We start from the raw sequence: 15,502 nt of genomic DNA on the forward strand, positions 1-15,502 counted from the left end.
TAGCTCCTGGGCCCATCTAGTAACCTGAGGCAGAGGCAAAGAAGCAGGGTTTTAATGCTGGGAGGTCGGGGGTCCCACAAGGCACAGACACCCTCTCCAGGACCAAATAAATAACAACTCCATTACTGTGAGGAGGTGAGGTCTGGGGAGGGTGGTCACTGAGCTCTCCAAGGGCTGGTGGGTTAAGGGGCTGCAGCCTGTGAGGGGCCTCCTGAGTGAATCTGGCCCCCAGAATCACTCACTCTCTGAACCGGAGTAGTCAGCCACGAGGGAGGAGCTAAGGCTGCAGGGCTGGCGTGTGTCCTGGGGACTGGCTGCCTCCTGGGAGGAGCCCGGCAGGGGCTGGGGCCTGTCCTGACAGCTCTCCTCCTGCCCTGGTGGCCTACTGTTCTTGCAGGTCTTGGCTATCTCCTGAGAACAGTCTCTGGGGGATGTGGGCCTGTCCTGGGCGGTGCCCTCTGGCACCCGTGGCTCCCCAGACTTGGGGGTCTCAGCCGTGTGCTGAGGGCTCTCTGGGACCTCCCGGGACCGCCGCCGCACAATGCCCAGGTGCCCCACGGTGATGGGGGAGCCAGTGGGAGCAGATCTGCGGCTCTGGGACAGCTTCTTCAGGACACCGCTGGCTTTGCTGCTGCTGGCGCCAGGTCCCGGGGTGGAGGGGAACCAGGAGCGGCTGATGATCTCTGTCCGCTTGAGTTTCTGCTTGTCCTCATATGCTGGGATGAGGAGAGGGAGGGGGGGAGAAGGAGGTCCAGAGCCGCCCTCTGCCCGAGCAGCCCCCCATCTCCCCCAACCCTAACCCCTCTCCCGCTGGGCCCCCACGCACAGTCTAGGGTGTGGAACTTGAGCAGGGCGGCCAGCCTGCGGTCATCCTCCGTCTCTGGTACCAGCGGGATGTCCAGGCTTGCCTTGGCCTGCAGGGCCTGGTCCCTCTCTTCCTCCTCCTGCATGGCTTTTTTCTTTTCCTGTGTTGGGGAGAAGGGGTTGGGGAGGGATGGTGGGTGTCAAAGCCGTGCCTCTTTGCCCTCTGAGCTGGAGGGGAGAATCCCTCCCGTGTTCAGGGTCTCAGTTTCCTTCTCTTCAAGCTTATGCGAGGAAAAGGCCTCACACAGTGCTCGGGACATATAATTTGTTCAACAGCAGGAGACACAATCATTAGTATGTGTACCACTGGGTTCTTCACTCATTCATTCTTTCCACAGATATTTACAGAACGTCTTTCTGGTGCTAGGCCTTGTTTTAGACACTAGGGACACAGCAGTGAGCAGACAAAATCTTTTGCCCTGGTGGAGCTGACATTCTAGTGGGCGAGCAAGACCAAGTGGTGAGGAGAGAAAGAATGCTGGGAAGAGGGGAGGAAATAGGCGGGGGTTCAACTTTAAATGTGGTGTGCATGGTAGAGGGGAGGGTTAGGGACAGTCTCCTGAGAAAATCATGTATGAGAAAAGGTGTCTGAGTGAGGGAGCCATGTGGGTATCCGGTGGAAAAGTGTTCCAAGGTGGAGGGAACAGCCTGTGCAAAGGCCCTGAGGCAGAAGTGTGCTTGCCAGTGAGGCGGCCAATGTGGCTAGAGCAGAATGAGCAAGGGAAAGGTGGAGATGGGGGTAAGGAGGGGAAGGGGCAGATCATTTGGGCCTGGTGGGCCATGGGGAGGACACTGGCCATTGGGAGCCACGGAGGGTTCTGAGCATAGCAGGGATGTAATCCCACTTAGGCGCTCACTGGCGCCCCCTGGTGGCTGTGAGGGGAACAGGCTTGGGACACAGGGCATGAGCCCCTGGGGACCAGGGTGGAGGGACTGTGCTGGTTCAGGCAGGGGATGATGGAGGCTGAGGAAGTGGTCAGAGCCTGCCAGAATTTGCTGACAGATGGGGAGAGGGGAGTGGTGGTTATAACAAGAGGAACCAAGGCTGACTCTGGGCTTTATGGGCTGAGTGTCCAGAAGGACAGAGATGCTTCCATTACCGAGAAGGGGAGGCTGCAGGCAGGGCAGGTTCGGGACTGATGGGGTTTCTTGGGATGTTACATTTGAGGGTCCTTAGACCCCATTCGGGGATGCCCACAAGGTAGGGGACTGGGCAGCTCTGGGCACAGGCCTGGCCAGAGAGATACACTTTCAGTAATAAATAATTAGTAAGAAAACCCACAATTTTACTCCTAATAATAACAACCACAGGATGATCAGAAAAGGTGATGTGAAAAAATGGGAGTGGCAAGATGATGAATCTGGAGCTTGTGCCTTGTGGGGTCGCCCGGGATGCTCCTGCCCAGGCTCCGTTTGCAGGCTCCAGGGGTGTAAGCTGGCCCACAAAGCGAGGGAAGAGGCAAAAGTTCTCGTGTTCCCAAAGGACGTTCCACTGCCCTGTCGGATGCCCGCGAGGGTAAAAAGCCCATTTCTATTATACTCCTCTGACCCCAGACCCCCACTCCCTCTGACTTAGCTCCACTGAGTATTTTTGGCACAATTGTAGTAGCCATTGTGTCACTGACAGCAACGCCCTAGGGTGTCCTCCAGCTACGACCCTGTCCCCCTGGGGTCGGGAGTCTGCGTTTGCACCTGTGCCCTCAGTGGCTCTACAAGCAGGTACAGGTGTCTGGCCCAGGCATTTACATGTTGAGATAGGCATTATACATTTTGTAGGTAATTTCCCTTTTTATCTCTAGGGATTTGACTCTAGGGATGATTTTGGAAATTACGTGGGGGCGGGTTGTCAAACTATGGATTTTGTTTCAGGACAGCTGAGTGGGACCATGAAATATGTTAGGAGCTGATCAGTGCCCTGCTGGGCCTCCGCCTGCCCCCGCCACGGGGTGGGGTGTCGGGACTCACTTGTGCCCCAGCTTGAGGATTTCTTCTCTTTGAGAGTCTGCTGTGAGGGCCAGAGTCCCCAGGGGAAGGGGCCGCATGCTTAATAACAGCTGCGGGGCTAGATGCCTCCCATGGGTGCTGTGATGTAGGGATGCGGTGGCGAATGGGGAAACCGCGGGTGAAATGACCTGCCTATAGTTAGGATGTGGTAGCGAGTGGGCCGAACCTGGGTCTCAGCCTGCTTTTTGTTCTCCCCGCTGCACCGCTGGTGACGCCGGACCACCCCCGCCTGCCTGTGGTCCTGATCCCGGGCCGGAGCCCTGCTCACCCGGAACCTTTTGCGCAGCATGCTGTTGAGGGCGAAGTCGTCCTTCCAGGCGCTCTGGGCCTCCTGGATGTGGCTCAGGGTGGGCAGGGCCTTCTTGAGCGTGCTCCGGTCAGCCTCACCGTGCTCCAGTCGGAACATGGCATCCGTCTCCAGCTTCTGCTTCTTCTCGTGCTCTGCGAGGGTGAGAGCGGGGCTGGGCCTTCAGGGCCCTGGCTCGGGGCTGGGCTCAGGGCTGGCAGCGGGCTCGGGGCCCACCCTCGGCGCTCACCTGTCGTCAGCACCTGCTCGTTGTCCGCCATGTCCCAGCGCTCCTCCTTGCGCTGGGCGCCGCTCACGATCACGTAGTCGCAGTTGGCGGGGTCTGTCTGCATCTCGATGTAGTTGACGCAGAGGTGGCATTTCATCCGGAACCTGGCAGGGTGGGGGGTGGTGGGCTACAGTCAGGACACTGTGGCCTGCTTCCTTCCATCCGTGCGTGTCATCCACTGGTGTTCACGGAGCACCTGCTACATGCTGGGCTCCATGTCCGGGGGACGGCCGTGGGTGAGACACATATGGCCACTTGTTCATCCATCCATTCATTTGTTCGTTCGTTCATTCATTCAACAAACCCTCCTGAGGGGACGGAGCTGAGCGTGCGGGGCCTTGTGGGCCACGGGGAGGACTCAGGCTTTTACTCTGAAGAAGGTGGGAACCATGAAGGGTTCTAGGCAGGATGTGCCCTGACTGACAGACCATGATGGTTTCCAAGAGACCCCCAGGGAATAATCATCAGGCAGAGGGTAGAAGCTTCCCTCCCACTCAGACTCCTTTGTAGCCCCCTCACCCTGCGGCCCACCAGGCTGCCTCTACCTGTAGATCGGGGTCGTGTAGTAATTGCCAACCTTCTTCTTTTCTGCATTGTAACGAACACCTAGGAGGAGAGGGAGAGAACGAGGCTAGAGCTCAGGCCACCCTCAGCGTCTTTTCCTGGGGTGGGGAGCAGATGCGGGTGGTATTTTACTCCCCTGCAGGGGAGACACCTCTGGAGGACACTGAAATTCAAGCAGGTAAGAGCCATGTCTAGGCTGCGGGATGGGTGCTCAGGCCACAGAGGAGGGTGGGCTGGATGGAGCCAGAGGGCCGGGTTCAAACCCTGGCTCCACCCCACCAGCTGTGTGACCTTAGGCCAGCTGCCCTGGCCGTCTGGCCTCAGGTTCCCCATCGATTGGATAGGGATGGCTATGACGCCTACCGCACAGGCCTGGTGTGAGAACTGCAGAAGCTAGTAATACACATGGATCGCTTAACACTGGGCCAGGTGCTCAGCAAGCATTCAAGGAAGGGTTGGCTTTTGGGAATTCCCTCCCTGTCGGTCCAGTGGTTAGGACTCTGTGCTTTCACTGCCAGGGCCCAGGTTCAATCCCTGGTCGGGGAACTAAAATCCCACAAACCGTGCGGTGTGGCCAAAAAAAAAAAAAAAAAAAAAAGGTTGGCTTTTATTATTTTTCTAGAGAATATCCAGGTTTTTTGTTCCTTTTTCACTGATTAGATGGTATATTCTTGACTCTTATCTTGCTTACTGAGTGAAAAAAGCTTAAACTAGAAAAACAGAGCTGGGGCGTGGGGGGTTGGTGGTGTGGCCTGGCCAGCTTTTCCTTTTCTGGGGGGCTGCTTCTGTTCACGGCCCTGAGGTTGACCCATGTGTGGTGTCAGGCTGTGCCCTGCTCTTTGTCGCCTGAGCGCCTGGTGGCCTTTGGGGCAGATGCCCCTTGCTGGGTCTGATCAGGGGGATGCGTTGGGGGGAGTCATTCCACTTCAGCAGTGGGGTGGCCTGGCCCCTCTTTCTTGCACTGGACCCTCCTGCCGAGAGCTGCCGGCTCCTGTTTACAGAGCGAGCTGCTGCCCTGGGCCAGGCGCCGTGGGAAGGGCTGAGGATCCCTGTACTATAGCGGAGGAAACGGAAGCCAGGAGGGTCGAGTCACCTGCCGCAGGCCTCAGGGCTGCTGAGCAGGGCCGCGGACCCATGTCTGTCCATCCAACTGTGCACCTGTGGGCACGATCAGGGGTCTGAATGCTCAAGGTAACAGTAAGGGTAGTGGCAGCAGCAGGTTGAGTTTACGAGCCCTCGCACGTGCCACATGCTGTGCACTAAGCACTTTACTTTTTATTTATTTTTGGCTGCACTGTGCGGCTTGTGGGATCTTAGTTCCCCAACCAGGGATCGAACCCATGCCCCCTGTGGTGGAAAGCGCAGAGGCCTAACCACTGGACTGCCAGGGAATTCCTTGCACTAAGCATTTTATATGCCACACAGGCGGGCACTCATACCACCTGAATTTCACAGATGGGTAAATCAAGGCACACGGAGGCTCAGTCGCCCACCAAGGGTCACCAGCTAGGAAGTGGCAGAGATGGGATTTGAACCCAGAGCCTCCTAACCGCTCTGCCATGAGGCATCCACAGCCCACCAGGCACTTGAGCCCACTGTCCCCTACTCGACTCCTGATCGGGACCCCGGTGGAGACGGTCTCTCATGGCGCCCAGCAGTTAAGGGGCTCGCTGGCCGCGGGGCTGAATGGTGGGGGTCAGGGGAGCGGGCGGAAGCTCACCCATGCCGATGTGGTTCTTGCAGCCGTCACACCAGATGTTATAGGGCATCTCAAATCTACACAAACAGAGAACAGCTCATTTGTCCCTGTCCACGTGGGCTCTCCCAGGATCTCCAGGTCAGCGACTCTGGCTGCAGTCACATTGCAAAGGGCATGCAAGCGGGAGGGTAAAGAACGGTGGTCATTCCTGCAACCAGGCCAGGCCCATCACGTGGCTCTCTGGCCAGCTGACCCAGTCTGGGTGAGCGTCTCCGCTGGGTGCTGCCCTGTCTTCCATATCCCACCACGTCAGCTACACAAGTTTCCAAGCAGAGGAGGAAGCAGGCTTCAGGGAGCACCGGTGTTCGATTCCAGTTTAGCTAAGTTGTTGTAGTGACACTGGATTTTTTTTTTTAAATACATTTATTTATTTATTTTTGGCTGCGTTGGGTCTTCGTTGCTGCGGATGAGCTTTCTCTAGTTGCGGCGAGCGGGGGCTACTCTTCATTGTGGTGCGCGGGCTTCTCATTGCGGTGGCTTCTCTCGTTGCCAAGCACAGGCTCTAGAGCACAGGCTCAGTAGTTATGGCTCGCGGGCTTAGCTGCTCTGTGGCATGTGGGATCTTCCCGGACCAGGGCTTGAACCCGTGTCCCCTGCATTGGCAGGTGGATTCTTAAGCACTGCGCCACCAGGGAAGTCCCTGGGTTTCTTTTATCCAGTTCTATTTGCAACGTGCAATTCTGGTACATTTCCATTAACAGCAGTAATGGAGCTTCTCTTTTAAAACAGAACCATTAAGTAATGAATAATGAGGTGAATTTAAGACACTGTACAGATGAGATGAGGGCTTGGCAAACAGACTGGATGAAGGCAGGGTGGGTGGTTGGCTCTGGAGTGTGGAGGCATGGCGGGAGTTGGAGGTGACCTTCAGCTCTGTGACTCTTGGGGCCACTGCTGAGATTTGCATCTTGACTACTTTTCCATAGATGTTCCTGCCTCTGACGGTTTTGTCACTGGATGCTCTGCTCAGGCCCAGGGTGGACCCCAGAGGCTGAGGGCAGAGTTCATGAGGCAGAGAAGGAGGCAGAGAGGGGCTCCTTCTGGGGTGACACAAGCTGGCTTCTGCTTCCTGCCACGGCTGACCCACAGGGTGCTGGCCAGAAATAAGAGGAGAACCCCGGAATAGCCATCATCCTGGCTTGACCGCAGTAATGGCTATGATTCTTTATCCTCCCCATGTCCGTGCCCTTTGCAAGATGACTCTGCAGCCATTCCTGTCAAGAGGTGGAGTGTGCTGTCCCACCCCTTCCCTGTATCATGACTTGCTTTGGGGAATCAATGAGACAGAAGTGACAGGGTACCAGCTCAGGGTCTCTGTCTCAAGAAGCCTTGCATACCTCTGCCGGCTCTCTTTTGGAACCCGGCTGCTGCTGTGTGAACAAGCCCAGGCTAGCTGGCTGGAGGAAGAGACACACTTGGAACACAGCCCAGTCATACCAACCAAGCCCAGGCAACCCCCAAACATGTGAGACAGCCCACCCCAGGTCAGCCAAGCCCAGCCAAGGCCAGCAGAGGCATCCAGCTGAGCTGAATACTCGTGAGCAAAACAAGTGCTTAACACATGCTTATCGTTTTGTTACGCAGCAATGGCTGACTGATACAGCAACTTTCTGCTTTATGGAATTAAGACCCTGCAGCACTGGGCAAAATCAGGGGGTGCTGAATGCTCCTTGAGGTTGACACCAGGTGGCACAAAGGGCAGGGGTCCTCAGGTGATGCCAGGGCCTTACCTGATGATGAGGATGCCCTGGGACAGCTTCCGAGCCCGCTCCCGAAGGGGATGGCTGTTATGGTATCTGTTGAGTGAGCCATGCTGTGTGGAAAGGAAGAGGGAGCAGGTTAGCACTGCTGAGCTGGGGGAGCTCAGGCCCTCTCCCACAGGCCGAAGCCTCATTCTTATGTCCTGCTGGGAGTGTTAACAGCAAAACAGGAGGCACTTAGGCTTTGGTGAAGCAAGTGGGCTTGGTATCAGGAAAACAGGAGTCTGCATCTTACCTCTCCCATTTAGGAGCTAAAAGAGCTGTGTGACCCTGGGCAGTGACCTCACCTTTTGCCTTCCTGAGCCCTATGAGTCAACTGGGGACGAGGATCATAATTACCTCCAGGTGTTGTGGGATCAGGTGAGATGACAAGACCAGCAAACCTCTGCTGGGTACTTTATGTGTGTCATCTCACTTTAATCCCTCAACGTTTCTGGGAGGTCAGGTTGTTTTGTTTCCCCTTTGGACCTATGGGGAGACTCTGGTGTAGGAAGACCGAGTCATGTGCAGGGGACCACATAGCTGGGACATGCTGATTCATTTACTAGCCCCTTACTGAGCGCCCACAGTGTGGGGACACAGACGCAAATGAAACAGATGAACATCCCTGCCCTTGAGGCGCGGACGTTCTAGAGGGGGAGATGGGGGGCTTCCCTGGTGGTCCAGTGGTTAGGAATCCACCTGCCAATGCGGGGGACACGGGTTCAGGCCCTGGTCTGGGAAGATCCCACATGCCACAGAGCAACTATGCCCGTGTGCCACAACTACTGAGCCTGTACTCTAGAGCCTGCGAGCCACAACTACTGAGGCCTGCGTGCCTAGAGTCCATGCTCCGCAACAAGAGAAGCCACCGCAATGAGAGGCCCGTACGCTGCAACGAAGAGTACCTCCTGCTCACCGCAACTAGGGAAAGCCCGTGTGCAGCAACGGAGACCCAATGCAGCCAAAAATAAATAAATAAAATAAATAAATAGAAGGGGAGATGGATAATACGCAAATAAATGGGTGATGCACCAAGGAGTTAAGAAGGCTACGGAGAGAAATAAAGCACTAGGTCATGCGACAGAGAATGAGACGGTGGTCAGGGAGGCCCTCTGTGAGGAGAGACCTAAAGGAAGGAAAGGAGTCTTGGGGTCAGAGGGAGGGAGAGGTTCCAGGCAGAGGGAACAATGAGGAGGCCAGACAAGCTGGAGCTGGGAGGGTGAGGGGATCTGACCCAGAGGCCGTGTGTGGGCCCTCATCCTGGACTCCACTGGAAACACACCACACCTGACACTGGGCATGCTGGTGTTTACATGGGTCATTGACGAGGGTCACACTGACCACCTGGGAGGGAAGGCTGCCCCAAGACTCAGGTGACAAGTGCAAGGCAGGGAGACCTTGGGGGCTGCCCAGGCTTCTGCAGCTGTGGGTCTGACTCCAGGAGGGGATGAAGAGCGTGGGGCCCCTACCCGGCGGGGTCGCTATGCTATCGTGGACACGGAGAAGGAAGCCTGCCCCTTACCTTTGTAGGGTTGAAATCCGGAGGGTAGTACTTGTTTACACCTTTCCTTTCACCCTGGAAAGCAGAAGAGAGACGTGAGTCAGAGAGGGTCCTACAGGAGACCTACTTGTGCAGCCTTGAGGGGTGAGACCTGGACAAGGAAGACAGGGATATCCTGGAGGATGGCCCAGGGCTCCGTGTCCCATCGAGGACTGGTGACTTGGGGGAAGAAGCCCCATTGCTGGGAATTCCCTGGCGGTCCACTGGTTAGGACTCAGCACTTGCACTGCTGTGGCCTGGGTTCAATCCCTGGTCAGGGAACTAAGATCCGGCAAGCTGAGCGGCTCAGCCAAAGAAAAACAAACAAGCAAACAAAACAAAACCCATTGTCGTCGCTGTGGAAAATTCCACAAGGGTTAGACTCTCCTAGAGCAATGGCTTTCACAGTTATTTTGGGACCGTGACTTAAGGTAAGACATATTTAACCCCAACTACACAAGCACAGGTTTCAGGAAAGAATGCTCACCCAGCTGTGAATCTCTCTTTTAAATGCTGGCAGCCACCTGCTGAATTGACTTATTGACTTAACGATACACTGAAGCAGTGGGTCTCAAACTTGGCTGTATGTTACAACTACCCAAGGAGTTTCTAAAATACTGATGCCTGGGACCCACGCCCAGAGGTTCTCCTGACAGAGGACCTGCTCTGGAGCATGGTGCTTGGACACAGGGCTTTTCCAAAGCAACCCTGGAAAACACGTGTGTATACACATCCTTGTACATACAGGTCCATTCACAACAGCCAAATGGTGGAAACAACCCAAGTGTCCATCAGTGGATGAAAGGATAAACAAAACATGGTCCATCCATATAATGGGATATTATTCAGCCACAAAAAGGAAGGAAGCTCTGATATACGCTGTAATGTGGGTAAACCCTGAAAAATCATGCTAAGTGAAAGAAGCTAGATACAAAGGGACACATGGTACATGATTCCATTGATATGAAATGTCCAGAACGGACTAATCTACAGAGGCAGAAAGCAGACTGGTGGTTGCCAGGGGCTGGGGTGGGGGAATGGGAGTGACTGCTGTTGGGTATAGGGTTTCCTTTTGGGGTGACGGAAGTGTTTTGGAACTAGATAGAGGTGGTCATTGCAAAATATTGTGAATGTACTAAATGCCACTGAATCATATGTTTTAAAATGTTAGTTTTATGTTATGTGAATTTCACCTCATTAAGAAAAAAAAACAGGAAAAAAAAAAGAAAAAAGCTCCCTGGGTGATTTTAGTACACAGCAAAGTTTGAAAACCACTGCACCGGAAGACCATGATCCAGAGTTTGAAAAACCTGAGAGCCTGGGGTCAGGGGTGAGGAAGGAGATTTTCAAGGGACCCCGTCCCTTCACCTAAAGATCAGAAGAGAAACCCAATAAGCTCAGCCTGTCTACTTACCATCTTGGAAGCTGCCTACTGGTCCTCACCCGCCACTCAGCCAATCTGAAAAGACGATGAGACGCTGCTTTGTCGACTCACTGCCCAGTGCCACCCTCCTGGACAGCCTGGCAGACAGTCGCGGCTTCTCTGTGAAGATGCGGTGGGCTGTGCGTGGTGGTGGTGGCGGCTCAGGTGATCCTCCCCGCAGGTGTAGGAGGCATCCAAGGAGCGGCGTTTGTCTGTCTGGAAAGGGAGTGTTCTGTCCACTCTCCATCCAACATATACTTCCCAGCTGACAATTCTCATCCCTCCACGGCCCCCATCATCGCTCGCCTGGACGAGTACAGTCACCTCCTCCCTAGGCTCCTGGCTCTGCCCTTAACTCTCACAGTCTGTTCTCCTTGTAAGGGCTAGAAGGATCTGTTAAACTATAAATCTGAACTATCGCTTTCCTGCTTAAACCCCTCCAGCGATTCCCATCGCTTTGAGAATCAAGTCAAACCCCTCCCCATGGCCTATGGGGCCCCTGCCTGCCTCTCCGAGCCCACCTTTTACCCCTCTCCCTCTCACTCACTGTTCCAGTCACACTGGCTTCCTGGCTGCCTTCGAAAGCTCAGCAGATGCAGGCCAACTGTCTTGAATGCTGCTAAACACCCACAATACACAGGGTAACACCCACCACAAGTGTTCTTTGTCACAGGTCTCAGCTCAAACATCACCTCTGTCAGAGGGAGGCCTCATCTGATCACCTGATCTAAAGTCACTTCTTCCCTGGAGCTTCTACCACATCACCCTGTGTCTGTTTACTTGTTTACAGTCTGTCTCCTCCGCCAGGTCCCACTGTGCTACGTCTCCGGCACCCAGGACAGCTCCGGATAAATGCTGACTTCATGAACCTCTGATAACTGACTGAGGTTCCATAAGACTCAGTGTGGGTGACACGGAGACACCGGGAATTTGGGGTTAGCAGATACAAACTATTACATAGAGAATGGATAAACAACAAGGTCCTACTGTATAGCACAGAGAACTATATTCAATTTTCTAAGATAAACCATAATGGAAAAGAATATTAAAAAAAGAACATATATATATGTACAACTGAATCACTTTGCTGTACAGCAGAAATTAACACATTTAAAATCAACTGTATTTCAATAAAAAAATTTAAAAAAAAAAGAGAGAGACACTATAAGGGACTAAAGTGTAGTCCAGAATGGGTATTGGCAGATTTTCTCGATTGAGGGCCAGAATTTCTGTCCCAACAGCTCAACTCGGCTCAACTCTGCCGTCACAGCTAGAAAGCAGCCACAGACAATATGTAAATGAACGGGTGTGGCTGCATTCCAACAAAACTGTATTTGTGGACCCTGAAATTTCAATTTCACATGATTGCCCCATGTCACAAAATATTATTCTCCTTTTGATTTTTTCCTGACGATTTAAGAAGTTAAATCCATTCTTTGCTGGTGGGCTGTACAAAATCAGGCAGTGGTCTGGTTTTGGCCTGTGAGTGTAGTCTGCTGGCTCCCTGTACTTGAGTCAGGAAGTCTCTAACTGTTTCTGCAAACTTAGCTGTGTGTTCTCTAATAGCTACTGTGTGCTACCCGCTGCACAGAGTCCAACATCATTGCCCCATTTACTCTATACTATGTTAGTATTATCTCCAGTTGACGAATGAGGATGTGGGAGCTTAAGTAACTTGCCAGGGGTCAGAAGCTGATAGGAAGGCAGAGCCAGGGTGCAAAGCCCCAGACATAAAGTGTTCCACCATCCCCCCAAACTCCTCTCCACCTTGGATCCTCCACCTGTAAAGTGTGTCCCTGGACCAGATTTTCTTAAAGTCACTTCCAAACTAAAAATGCTTTTGCCAACAAAACAGCTAAGTGCCCACCCAAGCTTTGGGGGCACAGTTCCCTGGGCTGGAATCCCTGCTCCATTCCTCACTAGCTGGGTAACCTTGGCCAATGTCTGAGCCTCCCTGAGCTTGTATTTCCTTACCTGTAAAGAGTGGATGATGGCAAGAGGACTGACTTTCTGGAGTTGCTGTAAATGAAATAACATACAAACATGGGTAATGCTTGCACAGAGTAAGTACTCCATTTACAGGAGTTGGGGGTCTTACCGTGGTTTTATCACCCCAGTGAGTGGTACAGGTGGGGCTACAAGGTGGATGTATAGAAATCTCTGGTCCTTGGTGTCAAGAATAATGATAAACCCCACTGGCTCAGGGCATAATGCTTGGGCTTGGATCCCGACTCTGCTTTGCTTGCTAGCGGCTTGACTTTGGGCAAACTGCTTCTCTCTCTGAGCCTGTTTTCTCATTTGTAAAATGGGGTTTATACAAGTATCAACCTGATGAGGTTGCTGTCAAGACTCAGTGAGTTAAAGTATCTGGAAGAGCGCCTGATGCTGAGTTAAACGTTGGTGGTTTTGATTATTTCTCATGCCAAACCGTTTTACAAGCGTCATTAAAAAAAATCTTCACCAAGACCCAGAGAAATAGGGGCTTACTGTCCCATTTTCCAGATGAGGAAAACCTGAAGAGGTATAATATGGGCTAGGGTCAGGTCTGGGGTCGCGGCCAGGGCCCGGGGTTTTGGGTCGGGGGTCGCGGCTGGGGGGCGGGCGGCTCCGAGCATCGGGCCCACGTTCCTAGAGCCCCGCGGCTCCCGGCGCGTTCGTCCCCATCGGGCGGCTCCGAGGCCGGGTGAAGCAGTGGACGGACCCCCAGCCGTATCGGGCCTGGCCGCCCATCTGCCCGCCTGCACTTACCTGCCCTCCTCCTGACGTCACTCCGCGCCCGTACCGGAAGTCCCTGCTGGGCGCGTAAGGGGGCGCGGCGCACTCCCCGCGTGACAGGGACGCCTGCGCGAGGCGGGGCGAGGCGGCAGCGCAGCGCTGACTGGCTGAATGTCGAACACGCCGCTCGCTCACAGCCGCCGGAGTGGACCAATCCGGGCCTGCCGTTCCCAACTGCACGCACTACACGATGCCCCACCCTCGTCCCCGCCCACTCTGCCTGACCCATTCCGAGGGCCGCCTTTCTGATGATGCGCTCCAGAGAGCGGGATTTCGCCAGCTGAAGCGGTGGAGCAATGGTGGGCAAACTCCAGCTCCTGGGCCAAATCAAACCAGCCCCTTGTGTTTAAATGGCTAGCGAGTTAACAAATGTTTTTAAATTTTTAAATGGTTGGGGGGGGAATCAAAAGAATAACATTTTATGACTTGTGAAAATCAAATGAAGTTCAAATTTTAGTGTCCGTGTATAAAATTTTATTGGAATCCATCTGCGCCCACTCATTTACCTGTCTGTAGCTGCTTTCCCACTACAGTGGCAGAATTGAATGGTTGTCACTGAGCGCCTATGGCCCATGGAGCCTGAAAATGTACTGTCTGGCCGTTTACAGAAGTGGGTCAGCCCTTGTCTTAGAGCCTTCAGACCAGCTTGATTTTGCCTTCTGCACAGGGCAATGGCTTTTGAATGTACTTTTGTGCCTTGTAGAGTTTAGCAAGATCTGTTTGTTCATTTGTTCGCTCAACAGCTGTTTACTAGGTGCCTGCTCTATGTCAGGCCATGGGGATTATGGAGCAAAGGACACACCCTTTTCTCACCAATGAGGCTGGCATGTCAACTGGCAATTTATCGAAGACAGTGTGAAAAATGATGACACTAATATTGCTATGATTGCTACATTACTATACTATTTGGTGCCAGGCCCTGTTTTAAGCTGTCATAAGTCAGATCTCGTGTAATCATAGTGCTCCATATGGAGTGCCCACTACTCACCAGACATCATTCACCAGTGCTCACTATTCACATGAATCACCTCAGGGAATGCTGATTCCAGGAGATGGATACTCTATCATTTTCATTTTACAAATGAGGAGACAGGCCCAGAGAGATTAAGCAACTGGCCCAAGGTCACACAGCTAATGAAAGGTGGAGGATTTGTCTTACATCTGCTGACACTAAACCTTGTTCCTTTAACCTCTGAGCTATACTGCTTTGGGTTGTATGCATGAAACATAAGGGCTGTGGGAACCAGGAGGAATCTTTAACAAGGGTGGGGTGTTTGGGAGCGGGCAGAAGTGAGGGTGAGCAAGACCCCTGTGATGGGTGACACCAGAGCTGGATAAAGAGAAGCCAGGCAGAGGAAGTGGGGGGGTGGGCAGGGCAGAGGGATGCTCACAGATCCTGAGGAACAAGATGGAGCTGCACTCAAACCTCAGTAATCTTGCTTGCTCCCTCTGGATTTTGGTTGAGTCCTTGTCTTGCACCTGAAAGAAGAGCTAGTGACTGAAAAGCCACAAAATACTCGCTTGTGAGTAATATTTTGGTGAGAAGTGTGAGAGCCCTTGGCTTTCAAGGGACGTGTAGAGCCTCACTCTTTTTTTAAAAAAATCCTTTATTTGGTTATTTTTAATTTATTTTTGGCTGTGTTGGGTCTTTGTGGCTGTGCACGGGCTTTCTCTAATTGCAGCGAGTGGAGGCTACTCTTCGTTGAGGTGCACAGGCTTCTCAGGGCAGTGGCTTCTCTTGTTGCAGAGCACAGGCTCTAGGCGCGCGGGCTTCAGTAGTTGTGGTGTGTGGGCTCAGTAGTCATGGTTCGTGAGCTTAGTTGCTCCGCGGAATATGGGATCTTCCTGGACCAGGGCTTGAACCCGTGTCCCCTGCATTGGCAGGTGGATTCTTAACCACTGCACCACCAGGGAAGTCCTGAGCCTCACTCTTATTACTCACACACAGCTCAGGTGATGGAAACAAACATCAGCCTGGGATATGAAGAGGCTGTCTATAAAGATGCCAAGCACAAGGCAGTTCCCGTGGGACCAAGGGAACTGGCTCAGGGAGAGGAAGACAATTAGCCAGGCCGGGCAGGGTGATAGGAAGGGACCTGGATTCTAGCTCTGGGGGACCCTGACCAAGTCACATCACCTCTGTCTGCTTACCTGTAAAGTGGGATATCTCAGCCCTGCCCATGGGAACAAATGCAGTAAATGCCTACCAATGCATTTGTAAAACAGTTTGAAGAGGAAGAGAGAAGCCAGTGGGCC

General features: G+C 53.3%; 1 protein-coding gene across 2 annotated transcripts; it reads right to left on the bottom strand.

Moving 5' to 3' along the window:
• Nucleotides 1-37: 37 nt before the first annotated feature.
• On the bottom strand, nt 38-13,297 carry YJU2B (YJU2 splicing factor homolog B). 2 transcript variants are annotated; one of them, XM_082621843.1, is made up of 11 exons: nt 13,220-13,297; nt 12,446-12,490; nt 10,463-10,687; nt 9,031-9,084; nt 7,497-7,579; nt 5,728-5,783; nt 3,989-4,049; nt 3,405-3,547; nt 3,137-3,309; nt 827-965; nt 38-716 (listed from the first exon to the last, which is right to left on the bottom strand). In XM_082621843.1, the coding sequence occupies exons 3-11, from the start codon at nt 10,463-10,465 to the stop codon at nt 235-237; spliced, it is 1,194 nt and encodes a 397-aa protein (XP_082477969.1). In that variant the 5' UTR covers nt 10,466-10,687; nt 12,446-12,490; nt 13,220-13,297; the 3' UTR covers nt 38-234. The 2 variants fall into 2 exon arrangements, with proteins under 2 accessions (XP_082477969.1, XP_082477970.1); XM_082621844.1 differs by lacking the exon at nt 13,220-13,297 and adding an exon at nt 12,570-13,207.
• Nucleotides 13,298-15,502: the final 2,205 nt, after the last annotated feature.

This window comes from Mesoplodon mirus (assembly GCF_964341445.2).
Source record: "Mesoplodon mirus genome assembly, chromosome: 5".
NCBI classification, from domain to species: Eukaryota; Metazoa; Chordata; class Mammalia; order Artiodactyla; family Ziphiidae; genus Mesoplodon; species Mesoplodon mirus.

Bases quoted from the DNA above. Each gene is read 5' to 3' on its own strand.
- YJU2B (XM_082621843.1), bottom strand. The intron at 3,310-3,404 runs GTGAGCGCCGAG...TCACCCTCGCAG, and splicing joins CGAGCAGGTGCTGACGACAG to AGCACGAGAAGAAGCAGAAG. The intron at 717-826 runs GTGCGTGGGGGC...TCCTCATCCCAG, and splicing joins CAAGTTCCACACCCTAGACT to CATATGAGGACAAGCAGAAA.